Source organism: Grus americana, chromosome 16 (genome assembly GCF_028858705.1).
Source record: "Grus americana isolate bGruAme1 chromosome 16, bGruAme1.mat, whole genome shotgun sequence".
NCBI lineage: Eukaryota > Metazoa > Chordata > Aves > Gruiformes > Gruidae > Grus > Grus americana.
This window is the reverse complement of record NC_072867.1, coordinates 14,351,784-14,374,359: the sequence shown is the minus strand read 5'-3', so window position 1 is coordinate 14,374,359 and position 22,576 is coordinate 14,351,784. Positions and strand designations below refer to the sequence as shown.

At 41.5% G+C, this 22,576-nt stretch overlaps 1 protein-coding gene across 3 annotated transcripts in view; it reads left to right on the top strand.

The window, feature by feature from the left end:
* ATP2A2 (ATPase sarcoplasmic/endoplasmic reticulum Ca2+ transporting 2) overlaps positions 1-12,228 on the top strand; it is a 48,653-nt gene extending 36,425 nt beyond the window's left edge. The window contains exons 12-19 of one of the 3 annotated variants that reach the window (XM_054844232.1): positions 406-741; positions 983-1,203; positions 2,253-2,455; positions 3,779-3,864; positions 4,255-4,388; positions 5,439-5,556; positions 5,675-5,795; positions 11,116-12,228. In XM_054844232.1, coding sequence (XP_054700207.1) covers positions 406-741; positions 983-1,203; positions 2,253-2,455; positions 3,779-3,864; positions 4,255-4,388; positions 5,439-5,556; positions 5,675-5,795; positions 11,116-11,129 — 1,233 coding nt within the window. In that variant the 3' untranslated portion in view covers positions 11,130-12,228. Of the gene's footprint in view, positions 1-405; positions 742-982; positions 1,204-2,252; positions 2,456-3,778; positions 3,865-4,254; positions 4,389-5,438; positions 5,557-5,674; positions 7,319-11,115 lie in introns of those variants that run through there. The other 2 variants (XM_054844231.1, XM_054844233.1) reach the window with 2 other exon arrangements.
* The last annotated feature ends 10,348 nt before the right edge of the window (positions 12,229-22,576 follow it).

Here is a 22,576-nt window from a genome sequence, read left to right as displayed (position 1 = left end):
TAGATGGTGCCATGTATCATTATGATGCCAAAACCATTGAATTTTTATTTACCACCTCTTACTTGTTAATGTGTGTATAGATTTGTGACTTCTCAGTTCTTTTCCAGCTATCTAAATTCAGTGTCAAAGCTATAACCTCTCTGAAGTAATCCTTTCAGGGAAAAAAAAAACCTGAGATAAGAGCAAGTATATCAATCATAATACACTAGTTTTGACCAATGGCAGGATGACATAGGCCTCAGTGTCTTAAAATTACTCAATGTAGAACCACAGAATACTGTGGACAAGGAGTAAAACCAAATGTCATTACACTGAGAGATATTTAGGATGCAAGCAAAATGATCGTTTTGCTAGATGAGGAGTCTACAGGATCTTGCACTAAAACTTGGTGCTATCTTGTTTCAGACGAATTTGACCTTTGTCGGCTGTGTGGGTATGCTTGATCCCCCAAGAATTGAAGTAGCTTCATCTATAAAGTTGTGCAAACAAGCTGGTATCAGAGTTATTATGATTACTGGTGATAATAAAGGCACAGCAGTAGCTATCTGCCGCCGCATCGGTATCTTTGTGGAAGATGAAGATGTTTCTACAAAAGCCTTTACTGGTCGTGAATTTGACGAATTGTCACTCGCTGCCCAAAGAGACGCTTGCCACCACGCCCGTTGCTTTGCTCGTGTAGAGCCTTCCCACAAATCTAAAATTGTTGAGTTTCTTCAGTCTTTTGATGAGATTACAGCTATGGTGAGTAATCGAACTTTTACTTGGTTTGAAAGGCAGACGCTGTGTTATACCTTGTCAGACTAATGCCTATAAAACTATAAAACAGTTCTTCCACGTTTTCCTGAACTCAAAGCCTCAGAATAGGTCTGCATTTAAGTGATTTTTAGAGATCCAAAACCATACCCAGTGAAAAATTCCTTTCTAGTCCTATATGTAAGTCCCTGCCTTACTTTTTTTTTCCAACTTTAAATTCTTGTTTTAGACTGGTGATGGTGTCAATGATGCCCCTGCACTGAAGAAGGCAGAAATTGGAATCGCTATGGGTTCTGGTACTGCAGTGGCTAAAACTGCGTCTGAAATGGTTTTAGCAGATGATAATTTCTCAACTATTGTAGCTGCTGTGGAAGAAGGACGTGCAATTTATAACAACATGAAACAGTTTATCCGTTACTTAATCTCCTCCAATGTTGGAGAAGTTGTTTGGTAGGTTTAAAATGCTTTCTTTTTTCTTTGAACTAGAGTAGAGATGATGGAGTCTTTTGTTAGTTATCTATTTACTTCCAGTATTTCTCACTAAAACTAGAGAAACAGGTTCTCCAGGTAATTGATCATTGTGATTGTGCAGAAGTCTAGTCTTTACTGGAGAATTTTAGCATACTGCAAAAATTCACATTGCATGTAATATTCTAATAATATTCTCAGTAGGTAGCTAAATACTTCACAATTATTTCTGTGATTGGAATAATTCTCTAGAATAGGAAGACAAAAACCTTAATCAAATATTACAAGATCTGGTATTTCAGATAACTGATGTTACATGGATGTAACTTAGATGTTTGTTTAACCTCAAGTTACAGAAGAATGTCTTCTGTGTCTTTGGAAGGAATGGTGACCCAATGCCACAGAACGTATTTCTGGTAATAGAATGTAAATATTGATCTCGTAACTTATATCAAAGCATACTTTCTCCCAGAGTGGAGTATAACACAGCAATTGTCTTGCCTTTTTTTCTTACAAGCTTTAAAGCTGTCCTTCATATGGCTCTTGCTGCAGCCCGTTTCTGTTCTATTTATTCATACAGGCTTGGAGCCATGAAAGCTACATGCTTATTAAATTTTTGCAGGGACTAGCAGTAATCTAGCTAAATGAAGCTTAGTCATTTGAGCTAAAATGCTATTATGTCTGCAAATGTTTTAGTGTCTTGTAGAAAGCGGATTGCAAGCCTTTATGCGTGTATGTATATATTTACCTATACAGGCAAGTAGAGGGGGGGGGAAAGGTTAAAGCAGAAACTCTTCCAATTCCTGAAGTTACCAGAAGGAGATAATGCTTCAAAACCTATATCCAACAGCAAACACTTCTAACCACTGGCATATGTTTTTATTTTTCTGAATGTGAATATTCAGCTAGTGATTTCAAATGGGAACTCTGTATGAGAGAACAAAAGTGATGCTACAGGCTTAGGCTTCAGTGTTGAAAAGACTTGTTTACATGCACAAGAATAACCTTATAACTGGTGGGTTTTTTTATAGTATCTTCTTGACTGCTGCCCTCGGTTTTCCTGAAGCTCTAATTCCTGTCCAACTGTTATGGGTAAACCTTGTGACGGATGGTCTCCCTGCTACTGCTCTGGGCTTTAATCCTCCTGATCTTGATATCATGAATAAGCCACCACGCAACCCTAAAGAGCCACTGATCAGTGGATGGCTCTTCTTCCGTTACCTAGCTATTGGATGTAAGTAGTAATAGCTTTTTTACTTTCTTTAAGTAAACTTAGGCAGGCAGGGTGGTTTGTTTGGTTTGGGGTTGTTTTTTTTTTTTGAGATCCAGTTGAAAGCAGTTTGTCTAATCTCCTTCTATGCTGAAATCCTGAAAGCTAGCAATAGGTGTTCTGTGGAACTGGTATTCTTCCTTTATTTTGTTTCAAGATTCACACTTTGTTTTGCACATTTGCAGGCAGTGCTGTGATTGGAACAGTAAAGTTACGATTTTTAATTTTTTTCCCCCATTGGTAGCAACTGAGGCACCAAAAGCACTCATTGCATAACATCAGTATGACATTCACCACTTTGTCAGAATCTTTTGATTTTGACAACTAGGAAAGCATTAGAAACTTTATATATACTGCCATACTGGATTGACCTTCAGAGTTCTGATAGTGGATGGTCTTACAGTTCTCAAAGAGAGAAGCCCTTCGGGAGTAGGTAAACTTAGCACTGAGTCTGACCTCTGTTCTCAAGCAGTCACTTACTTGCCTTTTCCCATTTGACTCATTCTAGGCCAAACTACTTTTTGCTGAAAGCGTTGAGACAGCAGATTTTAGCTTGTCCATACAATAACTGTCAGCCTGAGAAAGATGAGCATGTTGTAGGACTGGGGTTGAAGAACCAAGACCAGTGATTGCACCTGCATTAGCTGTTGAGGTCATACATAGAACTACTTCCAAATCTGAAAATGACAACTGTCTTGTATCTAACCTACTATTTTTGTGCTGAAGTAGAACAACACAACAGGTTTGCTGGCATGGCTATAATTAGGGAAAATGAAGGAGTGTCAATTTGTGAAATCATATCAATTTGTGAAATCAGTGGATGTAGATTTAAACCTTAACTATAGCTCTAGTACTGTAAAATTAGAATAAGTATCTATGTGGATACTTAATGCACACTGTTTTCATGCCAGAAATTGTGACCTTAATTTTCCTAACTGACTTCATAGATCTATGAAGTAAACTTCAGTATTAGTTAATGTAAGTACAGGCACATCGGGTTCTAAGAGGGGGAAAAAAGAAGAAACTGCAGGTTGATTACTCAAAGTGATATCTTTGTTTGCCTTAAGTTCTAGCTGTCAGCTTTCATAAGCAGATACTAGTACAGTATTTAATGGTTATTTAAGTCACAAGCGGTGGAGCAGATTTCTTGCACAGGAGATAGCTGAATTACAATCTATTTTTTTTATAGTACTGGAGGTCTTGAGGTAGAAGGCCAAGCGTGGCAAGTGAGATCTTGTCTTGCGTATAGTTCACACAACACTGAAAAAGCACTTTGTTTTCTTCAAGGTTATGTTGGTGCTGCCACAGTGGGTGCTGCTGCTTGGTGGTTTATTGCTGCTGATGGTGGTCCAAGAGTTACCTTTTATCAGCTGGTATTTGCTCAGTTTAATATCTCGCGGGGGGAGAGGGGAGGTAGATGTTACTTGAAATGACTAGAAAAACAGTAGGTTACAGAAGTTTATATAATGAGACATTTTCAGGCTTGTTACTGTAAAACTTGATTATGATTAATTAGTTTTCATACTGAAGCTCAAAGGTGGGATACCTGAGCTTTATAAACAATTTGAAGGACTAATTGTTGCCTTATAAGTAAAAGACTAATGGGGATTTTTGTAAAACTGGCAAAAGTTTTTAAAACCAGGGCTTATAGGAGCCATATTGGAAAGTTTTGTTTTCATAATAGTCGCTGCTTATATCATAATTGCCTAACTTACAATGTAAAAGTTAAGCTGTGGAAGTGAGTTCACACTGTTCTGTTCTAGAGCCATTTTCTGCAGTGCAAAGAGGACAATCCTGACTTCTCTGGTGTCGACTGTGTGGTTTTTGAGTCTCCGTATCCAATGACAATGGCTCTTTCTGTACTTGTCACCATAGAGATGTGCAATGCTCTCAACAGGTTCGTATGTCCTAATAGGAAAGCAAAGTTTCTGCACAGCTTACCCAAAATCCTGCCTCTTGTGCAATTTGATTCTTAGTGTATGGGCAGCTCAACTAACGAAGTATGAGTCATATTTCCTTTCTGAATCCTGGTAGTGCAAACAAAATGACTGTCTTAAATAACATTTGAGATCTCTTATCATAAGGTATATTTTTAAGTCTGCCAATTCACTCTGGTATTTTATTAAGCATGAGCAACTGAAATGTTTTCCATTATTTCTAATCTAAACTTAATCAGATTCTCTCTCCTATGTTGGTATAAAGTGATATCAAGGAGACCTAAAATAAGAATGCTGAAGATACGGAAAATAGTTTTTCCTGCCCTAAGGGAGTGTGGGTTTAGCCAATTAATATTAGATTATAAATGGAAGCCACTAAATAGCACAATGTCAAGGGTATTTTTCTTCAAATAGCTTAGAGGTCAGTTAATTTAAAAACAAATAAACTTTAAATACAAGTGTACTGCGGTAGTCCTACATAGTAAGGTATTGCTCTACATCTGATGTTCTGGATCTCAGCCTCTTGTGCAGCATAGCCTAAATGCAGATAGAATCTGAAGAGCGGAATTTGAGAACCAGCATTAAGAGTGTGCAAGTACTTCACCTTCTGTGCATCCAGCACTTCAGAAGAAGCGGGTGCACTAGGTACCCAGGCATCCTGTAGACTGGGGAGGATTCTGCCTTACGCTGTCATGCCCATCTTTCCCTTACCCTTTCCCTGGGGAGGATGTCGGGGTTTTAGCAAAAAAGGTAGACTACATCAGGAATGAGCAGAATACACAAGTTCTCAAAAATAAATGTGCGGCTGAACTGTGACTGCTTTGCTAAGCAGACTTCCAAGGCAGTTTAAAGGTGCCACATATATAAACCTGTATCTTGGCATCTTCCTTTCCATCATGACTGGGATAATTGTGACTTGCCATGCTGCTTTTCTTCCCAGCTAGTTTTTTGGTTTATTGAGTTTCCTGTTGGTATCTTACGTACACTTATGTACCATGTTTCTATTGCAGTCTATCAGAAAATCAGTCCTTGATGAGGATGCCCCCGTGGGAAAACATCTGGCTGGTGGGCGCCATTTGCTTGTCCATGTCACTCCACTTCCTTATCCTTTATGTGGAACCGCTGCCAGTAAGTGCACGTAGCTTACACCCATCCCTGAAATTGCAGATAGAGCAAAAACTTGTCTGGAGCTTAAGGCAAGGGATAGAGGAGGGAGGAAAGATGTAATGGTTGGCTTTTCTTTCAGATTATCTTCCAGATCACACCTTTGAATGTGACGCAATGGCTGATGGTATTGAAAATCTCACTACCTGTTATTCTCCTGGATGAAACACTTAAATATGTGGCCCGTAACTACCTGGAACCTGGTAAAGATAGTGTGCGGCCTGCCACCAAACCATGTTCTTTGTCAGCATGCACCGAAGGAGTTTCCTGGCCGTTTGTGTTCATTACTATGCCCTTGGTTATCTGGCTTTACAGCACAGACACTAACTTTAGTGATATGTTCTGGTCTTGACTGACATGGTGACAAGTTTTACATTCAAAGAGAAAGTTTAACTTAATTTTTTTATTGTTTAGAGCAACTGTCTATTTCTGCTGAATTTTCACATGAACATATTTGCCGGTGATGGAGGTTTCATAATCTAGATTTTGGTTTTTTGCTTTTTCTGACTTCAGTGGGGGCAATATATTCCTCTTTTATACACAGTTAAAGTGTCCATTGACATGTACAGAGAACTAACACTATTTTATGCAAATATTTTTTTGTAGATGAAAAGCATGTACAGTGTTCTGTTCAATAGTCTATTCATCGTGTAAAAAAAGTAAATTTTCTTTGAGCCAGCGGACACTATCAAACTAAATTGGCAGCAGATTTTAGGGAATGAATGTGTGTCGTCTAAAACTAAAAAAGCATGTAACTGTTCGTCTTCTGCATGATCATCCAAACTTAATTTGTCATAAAGTCAAGTTTTATTTGTAAGCAGAACTTTCTGCACTGGGTAGAGAGTACTGCTACCTTGATCAGGATTTCTTCTCGGTTTCCCCTCTTCCTGTTCCCTCACTCTCGGTTCTTGACTGTCCTTGTTTACACCAGTTTCTGTATGAGGTATGCCTAATCTTGCTCGTGCAGAAAATATCATTCCAGGTGCAGCCTGCTGGGGTTCTTCCATATTCTCAACACACATAGGGTTGTTTTTTTAAGATTATTTATTTAAGTGTCTATTGTATTTTATTGTAACAGACCTTATTTTGCCAGTGTTGCCCATCATGCAGGGATAGGGAGGGCTACTTCTGTCTACTTAAATCTAAACCAAGCCTTTTTTAACGAGCACAGTCTGTTTTAATTCAAAAGAGGGTTTAAGTTGGGTTTTAATACCTTATTTACATGTGTCAGATCCTTCCTTTTTCTCTTCCCCCCCTTCCCCCAAGATCAAAACTTGTATTGAGACCTGGAAAAATAACTTGCACTGCATAGCTAGAAATTGGATTTCCTACACTTAGGGCACTAATGATCAGTTGTATACATGGAGTTACTCTGCTGGCCTATTGTTAGCCTGACTTGAAGTAACAAGCTCGTGTGTGTTTTTTGTAAAATCTGTAAATAGCACATGACTAAATTTGAACATATTGTATAGAACTATTTTTATTTTAATGTGGCACTAACCACCTTCATTATTACGGTAAATGTTAAAGCATGTTTTCAAATTCAGTCCTGTATCAACAACGTGTAAGTCATTAACAGTCCTAACTGTGGTGTTTTTCTCCAATGCCTTCCAACTTTCATCGACTAAAGTGAGTATTTCTCTTCCATTTCACCATGCCAGTGGTGACTTGCTGTAAAATAGCATATGCTGTATACATGTTGAAGAATAAATAGTAATTTCCTTCATTCCCATGCTGTGTTTTGTCAAACTCTGCTGTGCTACATTATTATCACCACTTTAGACTCTTGTTTTGTGGTCTGAAGCTCAAATTACTGATTCCAAAGGCAAAGCACCATAGTGTATTTTAGGGTCTTGTTTTATAGCAGCCAGGAGCCTTAGTGCCCCAAGATCTTAGAGCTTCTGGTCTTAAGTTTGAGATAAAATTGGACAAATCTGTAACTTAAGACAGTGACAGCTGTTCACATGAATGTTTAGTGTCCAAAACACTCTGGCACTTGTGGTCAGGTGCTGGTTTACTCCAAAGCTTTTTCCTGATCTGAAATAGGGGATGCCCCTCTGAGCTGCCCACCCTTCCCTCCTCTCTGGTATCTGCAGTGCTCAAAGTGCAGGCGCTCCTCTTTGCAAAAAAAAAAAAAAAAAAAAAAAAAAAGCTTATTGTTTCTGAGTGGAAACACGTTGTACAGTGGTCATATGAAAAGACAAAAGAACAGTCTCAGCTTAACAGGATGGTCTTTGAAATTTGTACTGGGGTCATTACATCTTTGTAGAGTAGCAGGTGCTGTGTTATCTTGTGCTGGCTCAGTCTGCTTTAATAACCAAACTCAAACAGCTTTCTGATTCCTCATAGAGGAAAATGATGAAGCTATCTTCTGTTGGTGCCAGCTGGAATCCAGTGAGCACAGATAATTCTGTAGGTTTCAAGCTTTCAAATATAGATGCTAACCTCAAAATACCCAGAGCCTATCTGAAATCCCACTGCATTGTGAATACTCACTGTTTCTAGAGACTTTGACTTGTTGAAGTTGATGCTGAAGTGACTTGGATAGACGAGCTGGACCTGATGATGTAGTAGGTGTGTTGCCGAACTGTAAGCATTTAAATCCTGTCGAATGCCCTCTTTAGAGTAGAAAAACCTTTCTTTTGCCAAACTAAGGTTTTGCATACTGCAGAATCAATGGCCAGCACTGGCCATTTGCTGTATCACTAATAAATGAGCAATATGAGCCTTGTCCCTGTTTGTTGAAACAGGAAACTAATAGGTCATGTGACTTAGGAATCTTTGAGATCAAAATCTGTACAAGTATGTTAATTGTTGGAAACATATAGTAGCAAGTTAGTTCTATGTGCTCCCAACATGCTGGACAGACTTTCTGCAGGGCAGGAATGCCACTGAATCTTTGAACGCTGGTTCTGTGTGAACCTCCAGGGCACGATGGTCGGTGGGCTTTTTAAGGTGGAATTCAGTCTTCAACAACTTCTTTGTTAGATCTCTGTCTCTGAAGATGAATCTTACTGCTTGTGTCATGGATTTCCATACTGACATCTGAGAGCCGATTCATATCTGATGTCTCGGGGCACTTGTGTTAGGGCCTTGTGTTCCTTGGAGTTTGCCTTTGAAAGCTGGGTGGTGGCTAAATGGAGTGGCATTCAGTCCTGCGGTCTCCTGAGGGTACAGGAACAGTCAGGCTTTGTCAGGGGCTCCTAAAGAGCCCAAGAAATCTTAAATCTGCCCAGTTTTTATTTCTACTAGTCCTTCTGTCCAAATATTCCTGTAGAAATGGAGCAGTAGGGTTCCCTATGATCGGCACTTACTTACCTCAGGTTCAGTGGCAGCTGTCATTCTGCTTTTAGTACTTCTGTGTTTCAAGTGTTGCCACTATGTGGGAAATACCAGCCTTGTGTGATCTGGACTGGCCAAATGTTAAGACCTACCATGAGCTTCCTCCCAGGCAGTGAAGCACCCTGCCCTGAGATCCTGTCTGCTGCGAGGTTCCTTGGGATCTTGGAGCTGGAGTGCTCTGGTGATCTGGTCTGAACCCTTCTCAGTTGAGTAGGCTGTGGGAGGTTGGTTGAGTGTGCTTCTGGCATTAGACTAGCCTAAGGCAGCTGATGGCTTGGCTTTTCAATTACAGAAACCATAGAAGTACAGTGCAAGGTCAGTAATGCACTGCAAGAAAACGTATTAACTAAAATTATTATCATTAATTGTGTAGATCCTGCCATTCTTTAGCTATCAGCCCTTTCATCTAGAAAGGCCAGGAAGAGAAGACTTCTCAATTTAGAATAGACATACTTGCCAACATCTCAAAGTTGAAACTCTCGCTTAACTGGTGTTTCCTACATATTTCCTCTCCAACCCCCTTGCTGTACTAGGGTCATCTGGGGATAGAAATAGGTAACTCCTATTTTCATGTGTTAGCCCCGTGAATGTAGAAATGGAAGCACTTATTTAAGCAGAAATAAGGTTACCCAGGCTTTATCTCCCATCCTGTTTTTAGAAAATATACTTCTTGTTTCCCTTTGCTCTCACCTCACTGAGCTTTTCTATATCTCCACTGTTTTCTGGATTCCTTGGTGTCCTCGTATATCTTCTAGTGTCAGAGGTGTGTAAGACGAGTATCAGTCATCTGATTGATGGTACCTCATGCTTGGAACACCAGGAAGGATATCTGCTTATCCTGGGAAACCAGGGGGGTTGGTATGAAAGCAGCTCCTCCTGAATTCAGTGTTCTGTAGTCTGGTCCACATCGGAGCAAAGAAAATGGTCATGCAGCTGTAAGCCATACGTCAAATATTCAGACAGGGGCTTTTATCTTCGTAGTGCCTTGGGCCCTCTCTGCTTTCAAATGTGAGTGATTCAAAGTCCTGTTTGTGAGCTGCTCCTTTTTGCTGGCATCCAAGCAATAAAAATAGTTCATACTTGGTTTCCCAAAGTAGTATTGCAAATAAGTATGGGAGAGGCTGCAGAAAAAAAATACACCTGTCTGGCAGAATGGTACAAGGCTTATCTTTGTAGTGAGGCTGTTTTGGAGAAGGCTAATGGTAAGAAAATGAGTTTTTAATCTGATGATAAAATGCAGTACAGCAGTCCTGTCAGTGTTCCAAGAACACAGCCCATGCACAGAATATACATGGTAAACAGCTTAAAGATGGTTGAATTTGCTGAGATGAAGGGAGGTGAAACTGATATAAAGTTGTCTGTCTCTTGCACCTGTCTTGTTTACTTTTTTGCACTTCTAACCATTAACTGTTTCCCTAATCTCTGCTAATTACATCCTTAATTACATTAATATGCATTTTCAAATCTTAGCAGGAGAGCCTAAATTTTGTAGTGTTGAAGCAGTGTTTTGAAGAGCCACCATCCAGTTCTAGGGAATCAGAGTACACTGTTCTCCTCTCCTAGATGCAAGGCTAACCTTACGCTGTATTTTAGGGGTAAAGTACAGTAGTAGCTTTTACGTTGTACTCTACCCTCTGCCTACGCATTAATCTGTGTAGTTTAATGACTTCTTTGAAGCTTTCCTACTGCTTCCCAGAACAAGCTGCATAACTTGGAAAAGGGACGCTGTTAGGTCACTTTGGGGCCAAACCTGCAATACAATCCTTTGAGTGGAAAAACATTGTTTAGAAGTTTTTAAAAACTTGAGCTCAAACTGTGTAGTATGGGACTCAAAAGTAAAAATTAGAAATAAGTGGGACTTGACTATTGCCACTAGTGAGGCAGAGAAGGCAAAAGCTATCTCAAAGTGTCTTAATTCTTTTTCACTGCAGTCTTCTGCAGGAAGCACTGGCTTTGCTGATAAAGGGAGCTCTGCTGCTTCCAGGAGAGCTGAGCCGTAATCCAGAGGGTTCTGGGCTCTAAGAACAAAGTAACCTGAGAGTGTCCCTTCAATGACAGAGCAGCCAGTTATCCAACTTAACATTCCTTCTTCTGTCACTGTTGATCTTAGTCTTGCTTGTATAATGATACTTAGCATTCATCCTTTCATTAACTGATGCCTTTTCTTTCTTTCCTTTTCAGCAATACTGGAGTAATCGCTTCCTAAACAATTTTGCAGAAATGTAAGGTTGTTTTGTTGCGTGCATGTGTTTAGCAACACATCTACCAAAACTTCTGCATGTATCATGTGTAAAGATTCTTTGCTTTCCCTAAAACAAAACTCATTGTGTTCTCTGTGGAAGAAACGTGTGGTACCATTAGGACTTCATTATACAGATGTACAAACGTGCAATATAGCTTACCGAATTGGAAACTCTCTCCAGAGAAGTTTGGGTTCTGTGCTGCACGGAGAAGAGTTTGTTTATCCTTGAACAAGAATTGTGGAGCTGTCAGCCAATTTTCCATATTTCTGTATGTAAACTGTCAGTTTATAAAATGTACAATATCAGAATAATGCATGCCTTTGGTTGTAGACAAATCTTTCTCTGTATTGTATCATCTGAACATACTACTCTATAACAGCTTATGTACAATGCTATCCTATTTATAAAATTAATTGAAAAGATTACAGATGAATGTTGAACCATAAGCCTCCAGTTCATAACTTTGGATTTTTTTATCATGTGTGCAAATCAACCTCTTTTGCACTGTAATGTAACTTATTTAAGTCTAAGGCAGTAAGACAGATGTTGGTGCAATACAAAATATCGTGATGCATTTTAGCTAAAGAGCAACAACCAACTTTGCAACAGTTCCCATGACTGCATGTGTGACCTTTAGAAGTTGTAAATAAGATCAATTGTCTATTTACATGCTGACAGTAAGAAGCATCACACCTAGTCTCATTTGTATTGGGTAAATAAATTTATTCTACAATACATACTTTGCGTGTTATTTTATGCACTTTGTTTTCCGCAGGTACATGCGTACATACTTCAGTGCTCTTACATTAATGCCAGGATGACACTTACTAGCACCAATACCATTGCAGTCTTTCCTCCTAGAACTATGCAGATGCCAGCTGCTCTTCCAGCAGTATTGACCTCCACGCTGGTGTGATTTCCTCTGTCCAGGGGCTTGTGTGTGTGTTTAAGGGACACTGTCAAGTACTTTGATCACTCAATTTTTTTAAAATGCTCCATTGTTTGTAAAATCCCTCTGAGAAACTCAAAATAAACATTTCTTTCCCAACTACATCTTTATTTTTTGTCCTTTTCTATTTTCTAAATTGCCCCAGCCTGAAGTAGCCACTAATCTCTTCCCCCTTCTCCAGGCAAAAGGAAGATAAGAGTAACCAAATGTTTGCTACCACACATACACCAGGAGTAGCTGACTCAGTTCCCCAAGCCATGGGCTGTTCTGCCAGCTCCTGCAACATGCTCGCAGCACAGCTGTCTGTGTTCAGTGTTGGCAAGGCTAAAACACTCCTGGGCTAGGAGCTGGGTTTTCCAAGTGTCAGTTTATGGCTTTGGAGCAGAGTGTTACAGAGTTTTGTTTGGAGTAAGAGGAGGGGGAACCTCTGAACAGGAACCTTCAGCCAACTTCAGTAATGTGTTTTAAATTTAACATAATGCCTCTTAACCTCCAGCCTGCAGTACCAGCACACTGCTAGCAAACAGCATTATCCAAAGGAGGTGACATGTCTGAGACCCTTCAAACACAACAGCCTGAGGTTTAAAAATACAAGGGTCGAATTCCAGAGTTCAGCTGAACTGCAAGATGCTGGAGGATGCATTAATCCATAGGGCTGAACTGCTTGTGGCCACTTCCTACTATGGTAGTGTTGTTCTAAGCAAGCCCAGCTCTGCTCCTAACCTCTGGGCTGAGGCTGTCAGAATCCAGCTCAGCACTCAGCTCTTATCTACAGCTGCAGCTCTTCCCCTGGATTATTTATAGCCTGTCTTCAGCACACACTGACAGCACTCTGGCCAGCAAACCTTGAGCTGGCCCACTGTGGCCAGGACACCCTGGGGCAGGTGGCCTGTTAAGGCTTTGCACAGACACCCGTGCTAAATGAGTGAAGTCAGTTGTTCAGAACACAGTGGAGGAACCTGCCCTGTTAGCACTTCTTCCCTTGACATAATCTCTGGCCTTGCTTTAGTTAGGAAGCACCAAGAGAAAAGGCTCACCTCTTTCTCAGAAGGCAGCTGAAGTCCAGTTCCTCACACCTATGCCCTCGTGTTGTACCAACACTTTGGTGTGAAAGTTACGCCTCCTGCCCCTTTTTTCAACTTGTAGAAATTCTTGTCACCAGCACTGGTACCAAAAGTAAAGTTTAGTGACAATATGAAGTCATTATTCAGAAAACAGCTCTCACATGCAGTCTGCACTGCTGTCACGGCAAGTTACATTCCATGGACGGTTTCAGCATTTCCGCATTCACAGCGCCTCACCAGTGAGCAAACCAAGACCAAACTCATAACTTATTTTTAAACATTTTTTTAAATTATGATCTGCAAGATTAACTCATAACTAGTCACCCAAATGAACTGCAAGCAGCATGCTGGAGTACAGCCATACGAAGAAAACGTGATGCGCAGTGGGCTGGTAGGTACTTGAGTGCAAGAGTATGTGGTAAGAGATGCTGAGATAAACAGCTTCATCTTCCCCCTCCTACTCCTCCTCGCTGCAAACCCCTGGCTCTAAAGCCTTGCATGGATGAGCCCACTGACACCCACAGAGGATGGAAACGGTTCCTGATAGCACAAATTATTGGGCACTATACACATATCAAACTCTAAATACAGAGGGCAGAAGATAGTCCTATTTTTACCTTGAGGTGAGTTAGAACCCACAGCCACCACCAGGAGGGTGGGCGATAAATGACAAAAGCCTGTAGGGGAGGAGTTGGCAAATTTGCTTCGCAACCTCAGCGATGAACAAGAGCTACAGGAAAATTCACAGGACTGGAGGAGAAAGACCAGCGATACCCCCCCTCTGCTCAGGCTGCAGAGCTCTGAGCACCCAAAAAGGTCTAAAAATATCTCATCCCAACAATTTAACTATGTGAAAGTGCAGAGAAGCCTGCGGCCATCAGCTGAGCAGGCTTGGGCTATTTGCCTCATCAGGTCAAGTCCCTGCCCTGTGGTTAAACAGAGACTCAGTTCCCACTGGTTCTAAGGATTATCCCCTTCTAACTGAATCCATAAGAGTTATCCTCTTCCCCCGCCTGGAGCTGCTGGCAGGGAACACGTAGTGTGATGGCACCACCTCAACGCTGCCATTTCAATTCGTGCTTTTGGGGCAGTGCAGCTTGCACATAATCTAGACACACCATTTTGCTGACATCACCACCTTTAAGGGAAGAGGTAAAATTTACCAGCCTGGCTCTTCAGGCACGGCAAAGGATTTTACACGTGTAGGTTCAGGAGCACGAGGAAAGCAGCCGAGAGACAAGGAGCTTTCAGCGTGCGTGGTGTGAGCTGCCCTTCACCCATCACTCAGCCCAAAGAGACCATCTGTGTTCAGAAACAACACCAAAGACACAAACCCTGCTCCGTCCAGGCTGCTACAACCCCCCCTATTTATGCAGGTTGCAGAGTCAATTTTTCCTACAGAGGCAGGCAAGGAGCACTGCTTTGCTGCTGGGGTAAGATAACATCAGTGGCTAACAACAATCAAGCTGCACCCAGCTCATGCCTTCAGAACCCAGTCACGCAGCTCCAGCGTACCGTGATTGCAAAACACCAAGCGTTTTGATCTTGCGCTTGCTGCTGCCCCGCATGCAGCGAGGCAGGACACCCCAGACAGAAGTCAGAACTTAAAAGAAGTTTCTCCTGTCGCTGCCCTTCACCGTGACTTAGGTACTAACACAGACCTTCAGTTTAGGTACAAGACTGACCTGCACCAGGCAAACCCAGGGCAACCAGGAAAGCTCCCACCACCCCTTAACTCATCAAATGTGTGTCCTTTCCCTTCCTGGAAGAACCACCTCTCTGTCCATAGCTGGGCTGACTCAGGGCTGCCATGCCAACTGTCCATGGTGGAGCTCCTCAGCTTTCCAGGGATTCCTGCCAAACATCCCTCATCTCACCATACTGCACCCAGCAATTCTAGTCTGTTTTCAGTGGCCGCCTCGCTGCAGACACAGTTCCCCTCAGGCTCTAAGTTACAGGTACCAAATCCCATAATAACATTATAAAAATCCAAGCCTCTGGTTTGTGGGCACTGTCAGCTTCTTCTCAGGACATCCCACAGACGGGCTTCAGTGAACCGATAGCACAAGAACCGAGCTGCAGCCACCCACCCGTGATCACAAACGAGCCGTCAGGTGCTGGGAATTTCAGCCTCAACCAGAGTACAGACTCATGACTGGCTGCTTTCCAAACCCCATGTTGCTCTTGCACACAGCTCCCAAACATCTCATAGATCAAAAAGAAAACCAGAAGGAAATCGCTATAGCATCGACTCAAGCTCCAGTCTGTCAGACGAGGCACGCAAACCACAGGTGGCCTGTCAGAAACCAAGCCCAAGTTTCCAAAGCACCCAGAACCTGCTTTAACAAGTTCTCTGCCTCCCAACGTTACAGAACCTCCCCAAATAGCACTGCCAACATTTCTACCCACATCCCAGCATTATGTCAACCGGATTCCGCAATAAAACAGCAAAAAGCTGTATGCAACATGCCAAAACTAGCCTGAAGAATAAATGTGGGCACTGCACAGCACCAGATCTACATCAACACACTGAACTAAACCACAGAAAGGCTTGTGTTGCCAGTGGCTGCCTACTGCAGTGGGGAACAAGGTGTTCATCCCTTAGTCCGGCTTGAAGGACAGAGCTAATAAATGTGTTAAAGTGAAATTCAAACACCTGAAATTGAAGTCCTGTATTCCTTTCTCAAGTTGACATTGACCCTGGAGCACACAGACTTCCAGGTTACTTCTCTCTTCTTCTTTGAAACTGCTCTAACTCCTAAAGTTGCTTTTTTGCATCTCCTCCAAGCTGCCATGGTGAGACCAGCCCAGCATTTAGCTCTTCCCTACACCTCATGCAGTTCCATGTGCTCATTAGGGAGGTCCCTGCCTAAACCAGAAGGGCTTTTACCTGACAGATGGACTTTGAAAGACTAACAACATCCAACCTTTCGCCAAATGGAGCTGCTGACACTCTGATCTTAAAGCCTAATGGGATTAAGAGCTCCCCTCACCAGCTGCATGGCAGGCATTGGTCCTTCAAGTCTTCACCAAGACAGTTCCATCTCGGTGAAAGCCCCACTGGCAGCGTCCCACCAAGCTACTCAGTTCCTCTTTCACCTGTCGCTAACAGCCCAGGGGAAAGGCAATCCTCGCTGAGCTGGCACTGGGATGAGGCTGGGGTGAGGAACCCCCTCGCCTCTGGGCAGGGGAGGGGAACAGTTGAGCCTGCGATAGGCAACAAGCTTCCCTTCGTGCCATGGCTGCACACCCAGCAGCCCAGCTTCCTACCCAAGGAATCCCTGCAGCAAGTAACGTCTCTACACCTACTTAAGGCCAGATGATGGATGTTCTTCCTTCTGCCATGTAAAGTTTCTGAATTTACATCGTGGATGGTAAATCATAGCACAAAGGGAGATGAAACCCAACTGTTTCCTAATCACCCTTTTCAGGCAATAGAGGCAGCAGGAACAAAAGCAGAAATCAAAGCACAGCACAGGAAGGGTTAAACCCCTTTTGCAAAAACTCAAATATTTCCAGGGCTGGAGCGTTACTGAGTGGAAGGTCCTTAAAACTTCTCAGAGCCCAATATTTCACAAGGGGAGCAAACACTTGTCAGAGTCCTCCAGCCTTATCGAATTGGCCGAGTTTCAGTGTGACAATATCCTCCACAGAACAGATACTGAAAGGTTAGCTGGAGCCATCGCCTCCTTTCCTACCTATTAAAAACCATCCTGGCGAGCTGAGGAAAGGTTAAAGCCTGTCTCCATACCCTGTTCCTCCTCTTCTAACAGCCAGCAGCAACGCCAGAATCCAGTAGCTACCCCAGCCAGCTAGAACTTCGGCTAATACAAGAATTACTGTTTTTTTCAGAGTAATGCCACACTTTCCCTGTGTTAGTCAAACAGATACCTGCATTCCAGGCTACGTGGGACTACCAGATCAACAGAGACAGTTCAATCCACATGAACATTGCCCACACCTCACTTGCACTATGGACCTCAGCAGGAAAACCAGAAACTGAGGTCATGTCACCTTCCCACTCCATCAGGGCTAACTAGGGCCCCGTTAAGTTTTACAAGGCAAAAAATCTCCTTGGTCACCGATCGCAGCTTTTTATGGACTTCCTGACAGACAAACATTTATCTCAAGAACCATATGGATGGCAGCTTACACAGACCAGTCCAAGGAAGATGCATATCCACAGATTGCTGTTCTTGCTCCGCTGATGTCATTGTGCTTGTTTCCTGGAAAACTACTTAGAATTCCAAGAGGATGAAGCCAACTTACCAGCTTCAACTCAAACTATACTGCACATCAAGGAATAACACAATATACTCTACAGTAAACATTAGGAAAAAAGCAGGAATAACAAAAATTCAGGGAATTTTAAAATAGTTAAATAGTTCAGGGGAAGAGTTGGCATCTTAAGAGCCTTTATAGCAAAGCATGAGGTGATGTGTCACCTCTCCAGCACAGGAACTGGCCCTTTTGTGCTGCCAGTTCAACCCAAGTTCTTGCATCAACTGCCAATGTAAGTAGCTCACTTCTGCCAACCATTAAACTCTCCCAGCCCGGGGAGCCCAACTGGGAAATAGTCCAAATCGCCAAAGCCCCCATTAGCTAAGCAGAGTGAGTTGCTACAGCCTGCCCATCCAGCCGCTTCGATGTAATTGGACTTTCTGTTCTCTGTAAGTATTTCAGAAATTTATATCGAGTCCAAGTCTCAGGATACGGGATTTTTTTCCTCCCCTTTGTCCTCTAGACAAGGCTCGCAGCGCTCTGGAACGCAGAGCTGAAAAAACAGATAGCTGAAACGTCTACAGCAAGCGTTCAGAATGCAAGGTCAGTGTTCCCTGCCACACTGCGCTCTGGTCAAACACCGTGGGCAGGACACACCGCAGGGCAGGCAGCTCAGTAGATGGCATCTGCTGTCCTTTACGAAATGGTCCTGTGAACAGTCAGATGTAGAAAATTCAGTCCCTTTTAAAATTCTTAAGTCAGGAACTGTACTGCTCTTGTTACATCCCCAAACCATTGCTCTGTTTGCATGCATCGGTGTTTTGACAGGATGATAAAGAGAAAGGAGGAAAAGGAATCTGATCTGCAAAGTTCTAAAGTCCTTGGCCTCTCTGGGGAAGCTATTTGAGGCTTTTACAGTGTAAACATCCCTCAGTGACCCATCGCAGCGGAGGCTTCCCCTGCACATTCCATACCCAGCATTACACAGCCTTTGAGGTTCACAACTAAGCGCAAAGCTCAAAACAGTAAATGAAAACATAAATTATTCTATTTTGTTGTTGTCATCAACAGTGATAGACATGGACTAGCCAAAAGGGCTTTACTTAATATAGAAATTAAACATTCCTGTGGGGAACTTCAATGTAACACTCTTCCCTGAGCTGTGTTTGCACCAGAATAACTTTTTTTTTTTTCCTTCACCCAAATCCCCAGCCCTAGGCATCTCCCTGCCTCCAAATGCATCTTAACCAGCCTACCAGTCCTAGGAACGCAGCAGGAATTGCAGCAGTATCCCCGTTCTCCCCCTGTCCAGGCCAGCCCTGTTGTCCCCCTGCCCCGTTACCCTTCCCTCCAAGATCTGGTTACTGGACAGACATGAACATGTTAATTATCACCAAGACCTTAGGCCACAGCTCCAGCAATTCAACAACAGCTTTACAGTTCTTGCCCCCAGTTCTCAAGGTGCTTCAACCAACCAACCATTTGCAGGGCTATGAAGTGAACAGATAAAGGATTAAAAAATATAGTAAAAAAAAAAAAATATATATAACAAAAAGGTTTGCAGAGTTAAAAAGGAAAAGAAAGATGGGAGAGGAGTGGGAATATTTTTCTGAGGTAGGTTCAGGCATCAATTCACAGGATTACTTTTCAAACTGCCACCCTGCAGCACAGGAACACAGCAGGTAGGGGGAATCATTCTTTAGGCCCACTATGGATCCTTTCAATGAAGAAACTACAGCACAATCAGCCGCGATGTACTTGAGTTCTGCTGGGTACTACATAAAGTTCTGTCAGTTTACTGATGAGCAGTACTGAATTCACGTTATTTAGAATATGTTACTTTAAGTCCTGCCTCAGGGTATTTAGTTTGAAATCATCAGTTTATACTAAATTTAAGCCTGCCTAAGGTCACTAAATTTAAGACCTCTGGAGACTGCACTGATTTAGATTTTTTTTTTTTTTTTTTAAAGATATTTGGTTATGGTATATTTGTGTAACTTGAAATTACAGTGGCAGACCCAGACTTTGAGATTTCCTTACCGCTGAGATCTAAGTGAGGAAATAACGTTTCCTGAATAAGAAATACTCTCTGCTTCTGCCCTGGATGGATCAGTTTCCACATCACTGAGCTCCTGAAAAGCAAGGAGGGAAGAATCACCACACAGAAAACAGGCCTAATGAGGAAGACAGTTATTGAAAGGGAAAAAAAGAAAAAAAAAAAGTCCTAGTTAATCAAAAATCTCTCCATGATCAGCAGTAACAGAAAAGGAAAAAGCACCTCTGTTAAACAGAAAACATTTATATTGGCCAGCAGTCCTCAGTTCCTTCGATTATCTCTGCTTCACAGTTCTTGGATTCCCAAGATCTGGAAATCAGAATCAGAAATACTGCCAATATTTCAGGTGTTATCAGCACATTACAGAATAAAGCATGAGCAAATCGCTTGCTACAGACCATGCAGTATTTAGATAATTCCTAGCCCCGTTGTGAATGTGTGCTGATTTTAGACTCTGGTAAATTAAGTCTTTTAGTCCCTACACAAGTCTACGTAAGGTTTGAAAAAATTCTGTCCCTTTGCATCACATCTGTGTCTTTCCTATCGCAAAGTAGCCTATGGCAATGGCTTTCTCACCTTACCTACAAATTGCTTCACTTTGGGGAGCTTACATCATGGATTTGACAGTCTGAACTTCAGTTTTTGGCTTTATGATCTTTTCTTCTAGGGTGCATAGCACGTGATTAAGAGACAGAATGAGGTCAGCTGCTTACTATGGGCTGTTATATTCCCTGAACTAGGATACCAGTAACTGAGAGTATGAGATCTCTGCAAAACCAGAGATCACGTTCTAAAATTAGAGCACTAATGAAGGCTCATTAATAGGCAAGAAGAATCCCTCTAGAATTGTGAAGCTAGTGCTAAATATATTTAGCTATATAATCTCAAATGCACTTGACATGTACACTTAGTGTACAACTATTAGCAAAGACTACACACACGCTATGTAACCCCAACACATCAGGTACTTACAGAACTATTACCTGCTGGATCTGACTGAACTTTTCACTTCCAATAAGGAGCCAAGTTCTCCAAAAAACAAAGCAGCGAGGATACAACTCTATTTTGACAGCCATCTTAAGGTGTTCTTAGGTGTACCTGGACTTGTTTGCTAAAGCCGCGCATAAGCACACTGTTGTTTTCTTTACTGCACACTCATCTTGAAGTAGTTTTAGTTTCCTGTCTGTTCTAAAAGGAGAGATTATCAGATTATCTACAAACATACTACAGAATGGTTTTAGTAAAACTGTGGTTCTCCGATTTCCTGTTCTTTGTAAATGTTTCAGAAAAACGTGTTAAGGCCAGTTATTTCCATCTGCAATTAACAACCTATTTAAAGGAATCATTAGAATAAAATGGCTGAGCAGCTTACAAAATATACACCACACACCTCGTATACTTCTCTCATCAAAATTAAATGCGTCCTTTCATTAGTTTAATAACACTGAGAACTCCATTCTTTCATCCACGACAGGGGCTTGGAATAAAACTAGAAAGCTAACAAAGCTCCCCAACTTTCCGATGCAGAATACAATCTGATGAAGGCTCAAGTGTGAGGAGAAAACAAATCAGTTTGGTGTTGGGGTTTTTTTTTTTCTTTTTTAAAAAAGAGAGGCTTTGAATTTGCGTGTACACGTGTATTTTTTTCTGTTACCAAATCTATTCACTGCATCCTACAGCAGCGGTCTAAACAGATTCTTTGTAAAAGAACAGGATCAGGCCTCTCCTCCATGAGAATGCAATTAAACTGCTTGCTCTCACTGAAATACAGCCATTTGGTGTATTTGTTTAATGAAGAGCAATAACAGCTCACGCCAATTCAATCACCAAGACCGCAGCACATGCTTTGCTGTTCTTCCCATATAGTCTTCAAATAACCATAATTCAATTTGATATTTTGGAAAGTCTAAAGCCCACAAAATTCCAGAGAGAACAGATAGTGAGCTGTTTTCTTTTTTAAAATGGATAAACTACTAGACTCCTCCTTTGTACAATGTGACATACTGAAACGTTTCCAAATTAGACTATAATATAAGTAATCTGCCTATTCTTTTTGTTGTGCATTTCTCTAATTGATATAATGCACATGACAGAGAAAGAGATGTTTTACCTTTATCTGCATTATACATCTACAACTAGGGAGCAACTTGTTTTCCACGTCATGTATTTGTATCAAATAGCCATTTTTCCTCCAAAGGATACTCAAAACTATTTTTAGCTTTGTAAAAAAAAAAGTCTGTGGGCTCCAGCATACCTGTGGTAACAGAATAAATACAAAAGGAATTAAATTGCCAATGTAAAGATAAAAGTACATGTTTTAGTAAAGAGTAAGGAAATCAGAACTGTAAGAAAAATAAGACCAAGAAGTAATTCCTCCTCCCACACATCAAACCCACAGAACTGAAACAGTTTCTAGATTACGCAAAGAAGTTCATCCCTGAAATGCTGATCTTGAGAATTTGAACCTGAATCAATGCAACTTGGCTTCAAAAGGTGAGGGAAAACACATGAATTCAAGTATTACCTGACGAAAACATGAACTATATAAACATGGCAAAACCAAGACAATGTGTGTATTTGCATAATTTAACATTTCTACAGCAATGCAAGTGAACAGGAATGAATTCTTTTTATATAATTTTAAATGTCAGTGCTGTATACAGAATGTGAAGTGCTTTGAGTCACTGCTGTAAAACCTTTTAGTAACATACTGAAATGAAACTAAACTGCATTTAAAAATAAATGTTCATGTACAGATTTAAAGTGATCACAGGGTTTAGTAAGGATTGAGGAAATGACTGTAATTCTCCAACACTGGCTCAATTCCGTACACGTAGAAATCAGTCAGCTACAAAAGTGTCCTGTAAGTCAAAGCCGCCCAGCATACCAAACTTCTCCTTTATAGCACATGGAATGCCTTACAAAAAGACAAATTAATTCAACAAACACATCAAGAGAAAAGTGCTGCTTTCAGCCACACCCAAGCAACTCCTCCAGACTTCAACAGGAGCGCGAGCCCAAATGGTAACATACAAACAAAAGAGTAAGACCTTTTCCACAAAGGAGTACAAACCACTGTATTTACAAGTCAATCAAGCACACTTAGCCC